The sequence below is a fragment of the Chiroxiphia lanceolata genome, chromosome 8 (assembly GCF_009829145.1).
Source record: "Chiroxiphia lanceolata isolate bChiLan1 chromosome 8, bChiLan1.pri, whole genome shotgun sequence".
Classification (NCBI taxonomy): Eukaryota; Metazoa; Chordata; class Aves; order Passeriformes; family Pipridae; genus Chiroxiphia; species Chiroxiphia lanceolata.
The window spans coordinates 1656803-1675076 of NC_045644.1; the positions used below are offsets into that span (position 1 = coordinate 1656803).

At 43.3% G+C, this 18274-nt stretch overlaps 1 protein-coding gene and 1 long non-coding RNA gene across 2 annotated transcripts in view; one reads left to right on the forward strand and one right to left on the reverse strand.

Moving 5' to 3' along the window:
• Positions 1 to 372: 372 nt before the first annotated feature.
• Positions 373 to 13329, reverse strand: LOC116789894. The gene is made up of 3 exons (XR_004358187.1): positions 12780 to 13329; positions 6749 to 6856; positions 373 to 2110 (listed from the first exon to the last, which is right to left on the reverse strand). It is a non-coding gene; the product is annotated as an uncharacterized LOC116789894 (long non-coding RNA).
• A 449-nt stretch (positions 13330 to 13778) lies between these two features.
• The window catches only part of INPP5F (inositol polyphosphate-5-phosphatase F), a 42631-nt gene continuing 38135 nt past the window's right edge, over positions 13779 to 18274 (forward strand). The window contains exon 1 of the mRNA XM_032694173.1: positions 13779 to 13998. Within this exon, the coding sequence (XP_032550064.1) occupies positions 13902 to 13998 (97 nt within the window). The 5' untranslated portion in view covers positions 13779 to 13901. The remainder of the gene's footprint in view (positions 13999 to 18274) is intronic.

Genomic DNA, 18274 nt, shown 5'->3' on the forward strand with positions numbered 1-18274 from the left:
CTGGAGATAGAGATGAAAATAATTAGCTTCTCCAAAAGAAATATGGTACCTATTCTAGGAATGAGGTGAGCAGGCAAGAAACTGTAACAAACTGTGAGGTATTACTGCTTCTATTATATATACTTGGTGTACCATGATCTGTCTGCAGGGCTGTTCAGCTGCCTTCACAAATAGAAAATTATTTTAAAAAATGGGGGGTTATCTGAGTTTTGAAACACTAAAAGAAATGCACTGAATTTAGCAACAAAGGGGTGTGGATCTGAGCTTGGCTTTGCTGTGTTTCTGCAGCCCCTGACAGTGAACAGAGATTTGCAAAATCATCTACATGAATTACTTGAAGCCCTGATTTATTGCTTTTCATCATTTGGTGAACTTTGAGTTCCCATCCACTCCTGTCTTGTCAGGAAAGCTCAGCTCCTTCCATTTGCAGAAATGAGCAGTGTCTGGAATAATTCCCTCACGCAATTCCCACAGGGCTGGCAGGCAGATAATGTGTTTTCCACAGCCCATATAGATCTGTGGCAAAGAACAGGAGTCATCAGCAGTCTCTCACCTCTCCAAGTGCACAGCTCAGAGTGTACAATCTGTTAGTAAGAGCCATAATTTTTAAACCAGGCGAGTTTTTCTATTTTTTTTTTTAATAGAAATGAGATTAAACCAAGGAAAACCTAGAGCAATGTTACCCAATGGCCAAAAATACAGCAATTTTTATTTCCAAGGGACTGATGAAATGATGACACGTACCCTTAATCAGGCATTGGACTGAAATCGTATAATTTACTTTAAAACTTTGGAATTCTGTAAGCATCTGCTGATGCTGAAAGTGCACAGAAGCACTACCAATTTTCAAATTGTGTTATTTAAGTATTTAATTCAGGTTCAAATATTTGAACTGGTAGCTACCAGTGCATCTTGACTAAGATTAAATCTTGTACATTAGAGGTATTCCATAATTCTTAACAGTAGTTACTTCAGTATGCTACTCTGTGAATAAAGAAGTATCAGGACTGCAGTGTTAACTGTATGGATATATTAGATTACACTGAATAAAGGATATAAGTAGGGTTGGATAACAATATCATAAACAAATATTGCTGCCTAGAAACAGCTGGCATAGACACATTAAAATATTTAAGGTACCTTTAATATTAACTACCTAGCAACAAGTCCCTGATTACTTCAAGGAAAACAGGCACTACTAGGGAAGGCAGGAATCATACCACTTATTATTCTTATACTTCTTTTTTTCCCAGTAACAATTAGACACATAACTCTTCTTATATAACATACAATTACATGCATAGGGAATCCCTGCCTTAAATAGTTTGTGCTTGACTACACTAAGAAACAATATATGGCTGTGCAATTACAGGATGTGTATTTGATAGAGCTGAGGAACTGGCTCTCTGCATCACTGGGTCAAGTTCCACCTCTGCCTCTGATTTACAGTGTGTCCACACATCCCTGCTGAGGTGCTTGCAGTGCTAAGGCAGTTGTGGCACAGCACAGGCAAACACAGTCCAAGGCACGTTACAGGACAAGAGAACCAGGGCAGGAGGTGTCTCACCTCCCCTGACGCTGCTCCTGTCACTTAATCCAGCCGTGTGTTGCTCCCACAGTGCCCTGGCAGGAGGGATCACAGCTGGGCACTGCTGTCCCCTGCACCACCGTCAGGTGCCCTCGGTGTCCTTGGCAGGTCCCGAAGGCAGAGCTGCCCCCTGCGGTGTTAGTAAAACACCCAAAGGACTGTGATGGAAAATGGTTTCCTGTCATGGTTAAGAGAACTTTCTCATCTTGGGTGTGCTCATCCCAGCAGTGAGTAAACACGTTGGCAGGATGCTCTGGGATGTGCCTGCATTCCTGTGATTTCTTTTCAAAGCTTGTAAAAGGTGTCAGGTTAATGCAGGTTTGCAGGGTGTTGGAGGCCTGGGGTTCCTGATGTTCTAGTTATAACAAACATTGACACATCCAGTATTTTAACAGCCAGAGCACTTTGAGATTTGGCTTCCAAACTGGGTTTTGTAGAACTCTACTTGTACATGACACTCTCAAGCTTCATATAAAACCAATGACATTTCCACTCCAGGATCTACATGAAGACAATAATTCCCTAGCACAGGCATAAGAGTCAGTTTTACAGTTTATAAATCCCAAAGAAAGCCATTGGCTCATCTCTGCACCTCCTTATTCCATAACCACAACTCTAATCCTCATTCCAAAGTTTAACTTTACCAACAATCCTAATCCATCAATCTCTTTGCTGCCTAAATAACCTGAGGACATTTATGTAAATGACAGAGGAAGAAAAGACTCGATTTTTGTATCAGTTCAGATGGACATTTCAAGTGTGACTCAAGCAGGTCATGTGCAGAAGGCACATCCTGGCAAAACCAAGCTCTGAGAGTCTGTCCAATTTAAAATCTAAGGACTTGAAGTTACTTGGTCTTGAGCTAAGAAACTTGTTCCTAACTAACTTGATTTACTAAATAATGCTCTGATAAAGCAAAACCCACCCAGTGGAAGAACTCACAGTGCCAGTGAATGGCAATTTAGTATTAATCAGACAGGTTTTGAGACAGAGGAGATTCAGATTAGATATCAGAAACATTTTCACTGTCAGGGTGCTCAGGCATTGGAATATGTTGCTCAGGGAGGTGGTGGGGCAACCCTGGAGGGGTTCAAGAGGAGCTGGGTGATGTGGTTTAATGCTTTAGTGCTTTAGGGCTAGTGCTGGGTTGACACTTGGACTTGATCTTAAAGGTCTCTTCCAGCCTCGATGATTCTATGATTCTGCACAGGTACCTCAAGAAAATGGGCAATTGCAGCGTAATTGTTAAACCCGGCACACACTGGGTCATTTTACACGGTGACGAAGTCGCCTTTCTCAGGGCCAGCTGACACAGGCGCCAGACCGGCCCCGATGGCTCATCCCGGCCGGGCACAGGCGCTCCGCAGCTCCCGGTGTGACGTCACGGCCCGGTGACGTAGGAGGGCTGGCGGCCGGCAGAGGGCAGCAGCGCCCCGCGGATGGCGCCGAGCGCTGCGGGTTTGTGGGAAAACATGGATAGGGAATGGGAAAATCCCACCCGAGAGCAGCACACAGAGCAGCGACACTCAAGCCTGGCGCTTCTGGCCAGAGCGAGTAATGTCATATTGGGCTGGTGGCACAGAAGCATCATTTTCAGCTCAGTGCAGGGGTTCTTATGAGTGTAGCAAAAGATGGCTGAAACCCTGCAAACCTCCAAACTGCGAAATACGAGCGGGATTTAGGCAGTGCCAACACTACCTAAATCAGTGATTTTTCCTCCTATAGCCCTGGGAAGCTCTGTGTGAGGTTTCTGAGGACCAGAAAAATACAACATTTCCGCCCTGCTGTTTAGTAAAGTGCCACTTTAAGTGGAAGGTTGGACTGAAGATCTCCAGAGGTCCTTTTGGATCCACCTACACTTCAATTTGTGAAAGACCCATCTTAAAGGAACAAGATGTTAATATCACAATGAATTATTCGGTAAAACCCTCTTTTGTCAAGGGAGCTGTTTGTCCAAGCCAGCCCAGGTCAGAATTCCCATAAGCCACTTTTCCCCTGAGAGGCAGTGGTTGCACATTCATTCAAAGTGACTCATGGCACCAACAAAAGCTACCAAGGAGCCACAACCGCCTGACTCTAAGGATTGCTCCAATCTTTTTGGAATGACAGCTGATGCAGCCTTCTCTTGAGCAAACTGGACTGTGTGAAGAGAATACGTAAAGCAGAGAGCAAAAATCGGTCTTTGCATAATGGAGTACTGCCCACACAAATTAATCCTGCTATCACAATTGTTAGGGGTTATTTTTCACCTGATTTCCATCTCAGGGAACTTTGCACGCTCCTCCGTGTACTTAGGAAATATTTTAATTACGTGATTCCAAAGTGTTTCCAGTCATAAAATATGTGGGTATAGATCACATGCCTATTATTTCAGTTTACAAGCAGCACAGTAAATTAATTGCAGTGTCAGTAGTATAACACAAAGGTGTTGATTCCCACTGCTTCCCAAATCTTTTTCCCCTGAGCATTATACAGCCGTGGAAGGATGTATTTTTTATTTTATCTTTTATAAACTGAATCCAAATACATTAAACAAAACTGATACTTCAAATTACATACTCCAACTGAGAATCAAATCCGTGACCAGAGTTGATTTTGTTAGTGTTAAATTGCCTTTGCCTTTGGATGCTGTGTTTGATTAAGAGTAGGGCAGTAGCATCTATTTTTAAGATTGTTAGCAAATTTAACTAGAGTCTGTGTTTATCTTTTTCTCTGTAATTAACATTCCAGCTTGAGGCAAATCAAATCAGCCAAACAGAACAATTGCATGTGTAATGCACCAGTTGGTCTCAGAAACCTCATTTCAAACTCTTTTAGTTGAGCAGGAAAGTTATTTGGGGACTTGCTCATTTGTTTCCTTGTTTTTGGGGGCATTTTTTTTTTTGGCACATTCAGTGCTGCTGATTCTGTGAAGAGGTAAGGATGGCTGAGGGGGGAAAATGGAATGTCAACCTTTCTTCTCTTTTTTTGGCTGTTCTCTGTGTCAATCTTTTTCCTTACATTGCTTACAACATCTGCCTAGTAAAAAAACATTGGTAAATGGCAAAAAACCCTTATGAAGGAGGCTTTCTTTTCTTCATTGAAACAATAAACTGGGAGGCTGTGGCCCAAACTTTCTGATGAAGCATCTACAGCCTTAAGGAAGTGCTAGAATCCACTGGCCTAAAATGTGAAAATCCTAGCATTTCTCAGGTGGGTCTGGATTCTTAAATCCAATTGGTACATTATTTATAATGAGGCAGGTTCAAATTAAATAACCCCACAAGAGCTGCACGCAGGACATGACACTCAGACTGTCATTGTGGAGACTCAGAACCCAACTGGAAGTGGCACAGAAAGCAGAGAGGGTTAAGCAGGATGAGTGCTGCAATTCCTTGTGGCTGGCAAGCATTGGCAGCTCTGTGCTGCTGCTACACCTTGGCAGAAGCTTCTACTACTCCTTGAGAGGTACCTGCAGGAGACAAGAAAGACAGAGTGGAGGATGGATGGAAAGAAGGTCCAGGAAATGTGGAGATGGGCAAACAGATTGAGATTCAAGAAAATAAGATTGCAACAAATCATCCTAGGTTGAGATTAGGAAGAGATCACATTCCCTCGTTCCTGCCTAACCTGTTCTTAAGCACTAGTGGTGGATATTGCCCAGCTGATGTCACTAAGCAGTCTATTCCTTTATTTATCCAAAGGCTTTGTTTCTGTCTAACTCATTCTTGCTGTGGTTATGCTCACTACTCCTTGTATTTTCTGGGATAAGACCTGGGATTGTTCAGCCTCAAAAAGACTCAGGGAGGATCTTTTCAATGTGTGTAAATACCTGATGGGAGGAACAAAAGAGGATGGGACCAGACTTTTCTCAGGAGTATCCAGTGAAAGAATAAGAGGAAATGGGCACAAACTGAAATACAGGAAATTACATTTAAAGTTAAGATTTATTTTTTTTCAGGGTGAAGGTGGTCAAACACTGGCACAGGTTGCCCAGAGCCGCTGTGGAATCACAGTGTTTGGAGATACTCAAAGCCCACTGGGCATGAACTTGGGCAGCCTTTTCTCTCAGAGGGGGTGAACCACAAGTACCTTTCGACCTCCACCATTCTATGATTCAATGACAGTGGACAAAGAAACCAGTTATTCTTGTCCTCTTCCCAGCAATTCTTATGTATTTCAAGACTGTTCCTGTTTCCCATGAGAAACTAGCATAAAGAATCCTAATTCTTCAAATCACATATCACAGCTTCTAAAATTCAGATTACCCTTGCTTTCCTTTGGCCTGTTTTCTGTTGATAACTCTTGAAATGATTGTATCAGACTGAGTACAGTGTCCCCAGTGAGGTCTGACTCATAGCACAGTAAAAGGATTACAGCACAGGTCTTATGTACAATGCTCCTGTGCGTTCATTGTACACTGGATTTTTTTAACCTTTTTGTTACTGATTTCTTGATCAATTTATGATCTAGGATTACCCCAGAACTCCTGGTTAACCAGCTGTGCCTGTGTTTGTATTTATACAGATGATCATTGCTCTTGGATATTTTTCTCTTGCCAGATACTTCATTTGTTTCAGGTAATTTATTCAGCTTGCCACAATAATCTCATAATGGAATCCCAATACCCAGTGGGCTTTCTGACCCTTCCAGCCTGATAAATTTCCTGTGTGCCCTTGTTATTCCATTATTGGGCCATTGATAAAGATACAGGATATTACCAAACTCGTGCAATAACCATTAGTAACCACTCTACAGGAGAAAATTCCCAATTATTGGGACTGTGGAGGTGTCATAACTGGGTTGTATTTCCTTAGGTAGTTATGGGAAAATCACAAAGAACGGGATCAAAGGTCATATTGAGTGCAAATGCACACTGTTGCCCAGGATTTCATAAAAAAGAAAGGATGTTGATTCAATCTCACATTTTTTATGCTAACTACTTCTTAACACTTGCTTATACTTGAAAGTACACACTTCAAGTATTTTTTCTATTCTTTCTTCTTTTCATTTAAGAAAAGGGTCTGACCGACCTAAAATTCTGTGAGCCTTCCTTCTTTGCCTTTGTGAAGGTCAGGATGGTGGCACAGATTCCTCAATATGTATAAAGCCATAACCTTCCAGTGGTTTCACAGACATTAGAAAACAATAGTAAATCAGAAGCCCAAATACTTTTCCTACTTTCTGGGGATTTGCTCATCCTCTGTTAGTTTTCAATGATCTGTACTCACTTCTCCAAGGTTATCACACCTCCACCTGGCCCTACTGGACTGATGACACTGTAACCTCCTGCAACAACACGTGCTGGTAATTTTTGCCTTCAATAATTACTCAGAGATAGATCTCTTTCCTCCTGCATCCTATATGCTGTAATGGTGCATATGGCAGGCTGAGGTTACCTTCATAAATGAAATGGTGCCTTGCAATTCTTCCTGTGCCTTCCCCCAAAGAGGTAATGGACTATTTATATGTAGTTTCTAGGATATTTAAAATTTTTTTTTAGGAATGGCTTCGACCTTTTCTCAGAAACATCTGGCAAAGCTGAGTCATCCATGTAGCTGCATAACTCATAGCTGTCATAGTGTTATAGCTCTCTGATTTATCACACATAGTCATGCAGCTAGGGTATAAAGCTGTGTTAGAAATGCAGTATTAAATGGTTCAAATAGATAGACAGATAGATAAATAGATAGATGTTGTAACATAATTAAAATGTCAAAGTGAAGGCACATTGCCAAGTGTTAAATGTAGCTCTGATTCCACCTTGATCCACTCCAATCTTGTTTCTCACTGGCATTTCCCTCCACAAATGTAAAATCTGACTCCAACAACAGCACAGAACTTCCCTGATTTCTCTGAGGTGTGATTGTACATAAATTTTATTTTATTACTATTTACAGAAAGGATAGACCTTGCTTTCATTTATCTGCATATAAATATGAATGTAATCTCTCTCACCATGGCAGTTTAAAATATTTTACACTTGTCAATGTAGTCAGACTCTAACACTTCTGCACAGCAGGGAACAAATGCCACCTTTATGTAAAAGGGAGGTACAGAGACCTTGTTATGTATTCAAGGACAAGGACTCAGATTTTCAGTCCTCTTCAGTTTCATGTCTGTCTTCCTTCCTTAGGTTTTACAATGACCTACATATCATTGCCCAAGAAATGCAAAGCCAGCAATAAACACTTTTAGCCTGCATATAGCAATGATCATCTATTCCAGTACTCAAGTATAGAACACATAATCTCACAGGAAAATAAAGTTCTTTTAATCTTCTGGTTTAGCCCTTCGAGAGTCACGAGAATTCTAATTACCGGTGGAGTACTTAACTGAGCATCAAGAGCTTGAGGATTGCAAAATCTATACAGGACTTCTTTATCCACATGCCACAGATGAAGGAAAAGCTGATAAGTGCTTTTTGACCTCAATTATCACCTAGCAGCTAGAGGTTCTGCTCTGGGGAGGGAAGGGTTCAGTGTCACTCCCCAAATGTCACACATCCTACTCCTCTCTGAAGTACTGAGGTGTGTATGCAGTGTAAATGTGGTGTTACATGGAGGTTGAGGTTCTGCAAGCATGAGTTCTGCTAGAGACCCTTGGCTAGGTGTGTCACTGAGGTTTTGTTATGGCTCTGTCTGACACAATAACTTCACTGCCAGTGTTAAAAACAAGCACCTCTTCAGCCACCAGCTCCGTGTTGGTGAATCTGGGTGAGATACAGCAAGGTTACAGAAGATCAGTTACTGTTCCAGCTCTTTTGGGAAGGTGATGGCCACTGGACAAGCTCCTTTGGATGGTAACCTCTGAGTGTCACCACAGGGCTCTGCTGCTTCAAGCATGACATGAACTGGATTCCTTACAGTTGAAACACTGCAGGACTGCCTGTGGTGTGCTCCAGTTGCTAAGGGGTCTGTGGGACAGAACTAAATCTAATCTTAAATAAAGCCCCTGGAATGTGGATAGTTCAGAAGCTGGATCCTCAATGCCAGCTGTTTACTTCTCCAAGTCCTTTCCTACTCTACAGCACAGCTTCCTAGTGTAGGCAAGCTTGGCTTTAGTATATTTGTAGCACAGACATGATCAGATTCTGCTTGGCAACTCAGAGTGAGTGGCACTAAAATAAGTCCTGACCCTAAGAATTCAGCTCCTTCTGTTCAGTAAGGACCAGGTAAGTGCACTGTTGCTCCAGTTACTGTGATCTGAAGTCCAGTTTCATAAACAGTGTTTTAGTAGGTTATTCTGCATCTGCAAATTCAGTTCACAGTATGCTGCACAAGTGCTTGTGGCTATCCAGTGCTGGCCTGGTACAGGAATAGAAACACACAGCTGGGGAGGAGGAAAGGATTATTTAAGCTGGTTTTAGCAGTATTGTTGCTGAATGTCACAGCATGTCAAACCTTACTCTGAAAAGTTCCTTCTGGAACAATTTCTGGGGTAAGGAAAGGAGGATTTGACCCCAGGTTAATTTATTGCACAGGCTTTTGCTGCAGCTGTACAGGTACATGTGCTATTTTAAAAACACAGTCACAATATACAGGATGAAGTCAACCAGAGTGGTCAATATAAACAATTTGTATTAAAGTTTTATTAATTGAATGGAGTACTAAAGTATGTTTTCCATCACAACATGGTAATGCTTAAACTCTGGAATCCTGAGACCACTGGCTTCCAAGCTGATCAATAATATCTTGTTGTTTTATGTTCTAAATCTCTGGAACCTGAACTGCACAGTACCAGGCACACTGGGGGTCCTTATCCATGACCAGAGTTCCCAGGCATGGCACTAACGTAAACCATGCCTAATAATTCATAAATATTGTATACAATAATAAGTGCCAGGAGAACGTGGAGCAAGAGGAAAGTGGTTTTTTTAAAAAAAATTTTTCCTGCATTTATTTCCATCACTTAAAACCGACAGATTTTTGCACTGAATAACTAATACATTTCCTTCTCCTCTGGCAGCCCAAACCAGTGAAAAGTGACAAAAATGAAAGTATAACACTTCAGTACTTGGCAACTCTTGCTGTTCTTCAGGCCCTATTTGATGCTTGGTCTCAGCTGCAGTCACAGCACAGGAAGTAACTTATGCAAAGAATGGAACGCAGATATTTTGCTATTTTTGCTATTTTACTACCTAATTGCTGTAATACGAAGAAACTGAGTAGTCATATTCAGAAATAGAAACAGAAAGTATGATAAATCTTGAGGGAAAACTAAATCCAGTGAATCCTGGGAACATCAGAAAGATAACGGTGTTCTTTGTTTCTTTAATATCAAAATAGAAAAAAAAAAATCAGGGAAAGTAAAGCAAATTCCAAAATTGATTTAAATTGGTTAAATGGCATCAGAAAAGAAAAACCACTTCTAAAACTCTTTTTTTCTTAAATGACATTAAATTCCAGTGATCCAGAAATTTTACTTTTCATCTTTTTTAAAGGCAAAAGTTTGGGTTGTTTTAACATGAAGTATTTTGCTCTTAAAAAAACCAACCCAAATTAAGAGTAAAGAAAGTGAGGCAAGCTCTTCCAAAGGGTAATAAAACCATTAGGCTGTTTTAAAATCCTATTTTACTGAATATATCTTCAATGAGTTGCAAATGGATTTCCATCCCATTTTTCATTAGATTTCTTCTCCTCCACTCCCAAGACACAGAGCTGAAAACTCTAGAATCACCAACAGGACAAAATTGCCTTTGAAACATTTCCACAGCAGCCCAAATCGTCACCTTGTGCCACCCTAATAAAGATAGAAGTGTTTGTGAGGAAGCCTGTTTTAGAAACATTTCCACTGAAATTTTCTTTATCAAACACTGGTCTAGAAAGGAAAGTCTCTTGTAAAGCAGAAGTGTAAAAGGTCACATTTGGGAAAAAGGAGTCTGTTGTGTAGATTTTGTGGATGCTGGTTAATCAGCCCTTAATCAATGAACAGACTGAAATAAGGCTGTGGAGCAAAAACTACAATCTACTTTGGAAAGGACTTTCTCTGGACAGAGAAAGGTTTATACTCTGTACACTTAGAAAAATCACTGGAAAAGCAGCATGGCCAGGTGATCACATGAGGAGGAAAAGCTAGTAGAATCTGTTTTAAACTAGATGTGAATTTTAGAACAATGAAGAACAGCCTTGGAGAAATTGTGAATTCGGTATGGCCTTGGTATAGTATAAATAGTATTTTAACTGGTGAAGGCAGACCAACAACACAGTAAGGAATCTTTTAGTGGGCACTGCAAAGTGCAATTTGTAAATGTAGAATAAAAGAATCACAGGCAGTCAAAACATTCTCATTTACCTTTTGAAAATGGTCTCATTGATTTGCTCTTAACAGCAAGTGCCACAGAGGGAAATCAATACATTGTCCATATTGCAGATATTAACCACACACACATGGCTTTGAAGGGAAAAGGTTATTGTTTTCCTAGTGCCCAGTGAAATGGAATATTCCCATTGGAAGTAAGGGATTTTCATGGGGAAGGAGGAAATACCAGAGTAGCTCTTCCTTTAGAGATAGCTACAGCTGCCATATGAAACAGTTATCTCAGTGGAAAGAAAGCTAAAAATAAATTCAGGCAAAAATTCTTGTGCTGATCTGTTTTCCCTGGTTTTGAGAGTGTTTTCATTTTCATGCCAAAAGCTAATGTTCATGCCAGTAATTTTGTGTTTTTCTGTTATAAAACACAACATACAAGTATTTTCCAGAGTATTTAATATTGAAAGTACATTTGCAGGTGCTTCAGAAATGTTCTAGTGACCACTGCTGGCTGTCCCAAACAAACCTCTTTTATCTGCCTATATTGCCAGTCAGGAGACTTTTGTTCTGAGGAGGTTCATTCTCAAAGCCAGGCTTTTCAGAGGGTCTATTTAATTCATAACATAACCCCTCTAAAAAGCACACAAAAGCCTTTTCAAAAAAGTGTTTCAGAAGAGGAAAGTAACTCAAGAGCCCGTCTTGCATCAGAGTTGCAAAGCACAGTTAGATTAAAAACTGACAAGATGTATGAAGGGCAAGAAGAAAGGTTTCTACAGTTACTACAGCATCAAAAAGAGATGACCCAAGATTTTTCTGATGTTTGATGGCAGCTACCAGGAGCATGATAGCCAAAAAAACCAAAAAATAATTCCACTACTTCTTAATCACAGGCATGTAGAAATGAAGTTCCTCACACTCTCTACAGTGTCATTTCCAAAACTGGTATCCTTCATCTCAGGAATTGTTGTGTATTCCTCCAATCTATCCAGCCAATTGTACTTCCAAGTATGGAGTGTTGCTAAATCCCACCCCTTCCCATTAATCAGCATTTAAACTTGAAATCAAGCAGGGGGCAATCAGGTAATACTGAGACAGCTTGACTAATTGTCAGCCTGTGCATTTCCTTACCCTTCATTAGCCAGTGACAGTGAATTGCAAAAATGCAAAATTCATTTCCCAGTTTTTTTCCCCCTATGCTGACAGGCTCACAAAACCAGCACCCAGCTGTGAATCTATGGAAAACACACTGAATGAAAAAAGAAAACCCAAGGTGGGGGGGAAAGCCCTGATCAAAGCGTGATCAAGGGCAAAACAAAGTCTGCCCTTGAAATCCCTGCAAGCATTTTAATGGCAACCCTGAACATTGCACTACAACACTGAACTGCTTGGGAAACGCACCCAGAATAGAGATGATATTGTGAGTGATAAATATTTAGTGAATGATAGTGCAGACTAAAGACATGGCAGCAAAAATAAAGGAGTGTGTTCTGACCCATTGAGTCATTCAGTTCTGAGTCTTTAAACCAGAAAAGTTCTGGAGTACATACTCATCTTAAAAGATGTTAATGTCCGATCCAGCATATTTAATTTATATATTTAAAGTCATGCATGCACTTAAGTGTTTTTCTAGACTGGCTGCTCGGTCTAGAACCTTCCAAACCTTCCAAAATCAAGCTCCTTTCTGAGTCTTGGATGTTAACATTCTACAAGGAGATTTCTCATTTCTTACTGTCCTTTAGTCACATATCTTGTAGCATAACTTATATGAGTAATACATTAACGGAGAAATGTTGTATGAGAGAGAAAACAACATTTTCAAAGAGTGGTTTGAAAGTAGTGCTGTTTTACTGCTGTGGGTGGTTTAATAATAATTGGTGGTTATTTTTATTTGTGAGTTGAAGAGGCCAGCCTCCCCAGCAGCCCACCCCTGGGATGCCAGCACAGCGGCTCTGTCACTCACCTCCCTGGATGCAGGATGGGATGCTTTCTGTTTGTGTCCATTTCTTTTACAGCGAGTGGAACTTCAGCTCCTGTAATCGAACAGAAGCTCTGGGAGCCTGTGGACGAGCCATCGGTGAGGCTGGGAAGGGACTGGGGCAGTGACAAATTTGCTGGTGCGTGTCCCAGTGTTGCCTGGAGAGGGGACAGAGGGAATGACTTGCCCTTGTACCAGGAGGTGCTGCCTTCTGTATAAACATCTAAAATGAAAATGAGTCCTGTGCTGAGGTCCTGAGAGATTTCCTTTCACCATTAGTTACCCACTGTATTAACTCCTGCCTGTTTCCACCAACAGTTACAGTCGCTCCCCCATGGGAAAAGCTGAGGGAAGATGGGGCTGAGGGGAGATGGAGCTGAGAAGAGTGGGCTGAGGGGAGATATGGCTGAGGGGAATGGGATGAGAGGAGATGGAACTGAGAGGAGATGGGTGGGGGGAGATGGGGCTGAGGGGAGATGAGGCTGAGGGGAGATGGTCCTGAGGGGAGATGGAACTGAGAGGAGTGGGCTGAGGGGAGATGAGGCTGAGGGGAGATGGTCCTGAGGGGAGATGGAACTGAGAGGAGTGGGCTGAGGGGAGATGGGGCTGAAGGGAGATAGAACTGAGAGGAGATGGGTGAAGGGAGATGGGGCTGAGGGGAGATGGAACTGAGAGGAGATGGGTGAGGGGAGATGGGGCTGAAGGGAGATGGAACTGAGAAGAGTGGGCTGAGGGGAGATGGGTGAGGGGAGTGGGCTGAGGGGAGATGGTGCTGAGGGGATCTGGCTGACGGGAGCGCGCGCGCGGCCCCGCCCCTCCCAAGCCCCGCCCCCCCGGCGCGGTCCCTTTAAGCGCTCGCGGGCGGGGCCGCGCGCTGTCACGTGCGGGGGCGGGGCCGGAGCGGAGCCCGCGCTCGCGCCGGCGGAGGCAGCGCGCGCGCCCGCGCCGTGCCCGCGCCCCGCAGCGGCCATTCCCCCTTCCGCCCCGGGGGCGCGCGCGGCGGCGGCGGCGGGAGCGGCGGGACAGCCCCGCGATAGCCCCGCGCGCCCCTTCCCCGCTCCCTCCTGCCCTGCCCTGCCCTTCCCTGCCGGCGGGATCCGCGCGAGGATGGAGCTGTTCCAAGCCAAGGACCACTACATCCTGCAGAGCGGGGAGCGCGCGCTGTGGTGCAGCCGGAGGGACGGCAGCCTGCAGCTGAGAGCCGGTGAGAGACACAGAGAGACACCCCCGGGGCCGCGCCCGCCACCCGCGCGGGGAGCGGGGCCGGCCGGCCCGGGACCCCCTCGGAGGGCGGGGTGTCCTCGGCGGTGCCGCCGCCCCGGAGCTCGCGGGACCGGCCGCGGTTACCCCCGGGCTGCGTGTCCCGGTGCGTGTCCCGGTGCGTGTCCCGGTGATCCCGCACCTCTCCATGTGTTGGTTTCTCCCCAAAACGAAGCGGCGCTGCCCCTGCCCGGCTCCGCTGCGGGTGTGACCCCGATAGTTGCCGGTGTCGGGAGGTGTCTGGTCGTCCCCCCCGCCCCGGGGAAGCATCGTCGGGCGCGAAGGGCCGTGTTTGGGGTGGTGACATCCTTACATAAGGGATGCTCCTGGCGGGTGGGAATTGCGTCTGTGAGCCAATGTGCCCCCTGGTCGCCTCTACCGGGAGAAACCGAACAGGTGGCTCCGCTGGGTTGGGACTGGGTGATCGTTAAGGTCCGTTCCAACCCCTGCCAGTCTGTGATTTCTGAAGTGCTTCTGAATTTTTTGGTGGCTGTGCGGTGACAATTACAATGCTACGTATTGCCCCCTCTCCCTGTTGGTATCAGGCTGAAGGGAACGTGAACAAAAATTGAGATGGAGTTGTGTTAATGGGAATTTTGAAACAGTGGTGGTTGTCCTGTCTTGCCCAGGAGGTCGGTCAGTAAAGGTGTCTATAAAATGAAATATCACCCTTAGAAACTGTCTTGCTTTGAGTAATATGGGCTCCCTGCCCATGGCATTGGGCTGGAACAAGATGATCTCTAAGGTCCCTTCCAACCCCAGCCGCTGTATGACTCTGTGATTCTCATATGTAGCTTTGATATAAAGGACCACACTGACCCTGCTTCTGTGTTAAAGGTGCTCTAAATAGCTGTGGGTTTCACCAAACATGTGGCAGGTTGCACAGATGTTACCCACAGCTTTCTAAAATTGGGATCTGCGCTATGCCAAAAGCGGTGGCTGAGTGTGCATGTGGCCAGGTTGGTTGTCTGAGTACAGTACTTTGTGAGCTTTTTTAAAGAGGCTGGGCAAATTTATAGGTACACATCAAATGCCATTGTTGTCTGTGTTTCCCCAAAGAACTGTTTTTCTTTCTCGTGTTATGTTTTCATCCTTGAGTTGTGTCTTGTCAATGCAATCTGTCTGTTTGTGTCTCTTAGACAAAATTACAGTGTGTGTCAAGTTAGCATGACTAATTCCAGTCCATCAGCTCCACTAACCCAGCAGTACTTTGATTGCTAAGTGATCTTACAAAATACTTGATGTTAAGCTAGCAAAAAGCACTGCTGGTCAATGAAATACATGCTCTCACAGGGTGCAAAAACCCCCAGCCCTCAGGTTTAGATTTGTGATAGCTGTGATAGGCATAAAAGCTCTTACTTGACCCAGACTAATAAAGGCACGAACTAATGAGCTGCAGTTCTGGAGACTGGTGTTCCAACACTTTAACAGCATCAATCCCTTGTTTTCATGCAGCCATTGCTGTGTTTGTTTATTTTTTCTTGGTGTCCATTAACTTCCCGGAGGCTTTGCCAGTGCCCAGCAGTTTGTCTGTGCTGCTCAGCAGCATTTTGCCCTTAGCCTGCCTCTCCATTTTCAGCCAGTTCACATGTGATCCCTCTTGTGTGTGACCTGCAGATTAACCAGAGGTAATGTGATATTGCAGTCTCTTGGTCTGCTTGAAACTCTTGGTTGTTAGTCACTCTTTCTCATTCCAACCTGTTTGTAGTTTAGTTTTTCCAACCCTGTCTGCGGATCATCTTCTTGACAACAAACTTCAGGAGATAAAATACCTTAGTATGTTAAATGTAAAACCAAGAAAGAAGCAGTTCTCTTACAGGAAGTATCTCTTGGATCAATAGTTCTTTCTTGTATTGAGACAAAGCTGCACATCCTCAATTTTATGGTTTTATTACATTTATAATCGAGGCCACTGTCCGGAAATGAGCAAATGGATTTCTGTGTGATGAGTCACTGCTATGTTAAAAAAAACAAACAAAGTCATAACTTGTGTTCGCTGACATGTTTAATAATCTGTCAAAAGGCTGTAATCTAACTATGTGCCTCTGCTTGTTGTTGGAGGTCTTGGTTTTATTCTATCCCACGGAGGCTGCTCTGAATTAATTGTTTTATGTTCATGGATTGAAATAGATAATACTGGTAAACCTTGCAAAATGTGGCTTTATATGGTAGGTCTGAGTCTAAAGAGCTGGTGCTAAGCTTTAGAATACTCTCCTCCCTCAACTATAAAGGCATGTTTAGAAATTTGCTAATCTTAAAAGCTGTATTTAGGACCTATTTGAATCATGGAGATAACAGCTTGAATAAAAAAAAGGGCAAAAAATCTTGTTAAATATTTGCCGTGAGCAAAGGCTGAGGTTGGCCCGAGTTTGAAGGATGTCTGCCTGTGTTTACAAGATGTTTCTGGGTTTTTTTAATTCTCTAAAATGAAAGCACTAATGAGTCACCTGCAGGAAATCCATTAATCACTTTGGCATCCTGGATTTTTAAGGAGTTTAGCTGTCTACAGTGTACTTTCTTCAGTGCAGTGAAAAAACATGTGTTGTTCAGCCATACCTTAAATACCTTCCATCAGGTCTTGGTCAGGATTTCACCCTTGAATTACTCTGTTCCTGACTGGTAGTTCTACCCAGGTTATGCACAGACTTTTATTGATGGTGTTGGTATAATTTATGTACTTATATTTGCCTGTGTATACATGTATAGAAAGGAGCAAAAGTATTGAAGGCATTAGATTCTTCTCAGTGTTTTCTTATCAGTAGAAGAAGGAATGAGACTATGTTGTGTTGTGGAAACTTCTATTATCATTGTGTTGGCTCCAGGCAGTGATGTCATGCTAAATAAGATTGGGAATAGCTGCCACTGAAACTGTTTCTAGGAGTTGTGCTGGTTCCCACCACCCTGGAGAAAAAACCCTGTCAGATATTGAGTGGCACATGGACTGGAATTACTCCAACACAACTTTCAGGGATGTCATGCTCAAAGACTCCACAGTTTCCTCTGCCTGTAAGAGTGAGGTGGTGTTAAGGTGTGTCTTACTTTGGAACTGTAGATAGAGGAAAACGAGCATTTGTCTGTTTTAAATAAACACTAGGAATTTATTTCTACAGTATTCATTTTCATCTGTTGGAAATGGTTGTGAACCAGCAACTGAAGCAATGCCTTTTAAATACTTCCAGTGAGGGACGTGTTGCCAAACAGTATTTTCAGAGTATCAGGGGACAGATTTGAGGATAGGTGTCTAAGTTTGATAGTGTGATATCTTTTCTGAAATAGAAATCATAAAGCCATCTAATATTCTAACTGTGTACTTGCCTTCTCCTCAAAGGCATTACAGGAGTTGTGTAGAAATCACTTGTCAGGATTCCTGAGCTGTCCTTCGTGGTGGAAGACTGGAAGAGTTCCTTTGTGTGAAGTCTAATGCCTAAAAATGCTCCAGTGAAGGCCTTGAACTAATGATGAATGGTGTAAGGAGTGAAACCACTGCTACAAATACATATATCGGCAAATTTAAGGCTCCAGAGTAGTCCTGGGCATGGCTTTGAGGGGGTGATGGCCTGAGTGCTAACTCATGCTGCTGAATGATTTCATGTAAAATTGCCTTCCTGAATTTCAGCACTATGTCTTGGAAACTGCCTGTCTATTCTGGGAAACGATTTCCACAGGAGGCTGCAGCTTTAGAAAAATCCTCTCCATATTTCAAGTCGCTTCATAAGGAACCTCAAGCTGGTTTTTTTTGACACCTTTTCAGCTGCACTGGTTGCTGCACTGCTTCTCACCCTTGCTTGCTCATCCTGTTCCCTCTCTTCCTTGCTCTTCCTGAGCTGTCAGCACCACGTACTCGTGGCGTCTGTGACAAACCAGATGTCAGGGCTGATCTCTATTAGCTGCAACCCAGCAAGGATGTGTGCTGAAATCTTGAGCAGCTGGGTCCCTGGTGCTGCTTTCACCTTCTTGTGCAAGAGAACAGAGGGGACTGGGGTGGGCTACTCTGTATCCTTTGCCAGATTAAATATTGTATACACTAGTCAACATTGTAGCTTCTGGCTGTGAGGCAAGATCTTCAAGTGTATTTATGAGAGAGAAATTGTTTTCTGCTTCTAATAAGTGAGACCTATTTTGCAATTTTATCCATGGTTCTTTTTACAGAGCATACTAAACCTGAAACTGAGACTTAACGTGGGTTAATAGTGTGCTACAGCCTAACCTGGTGAGAATTA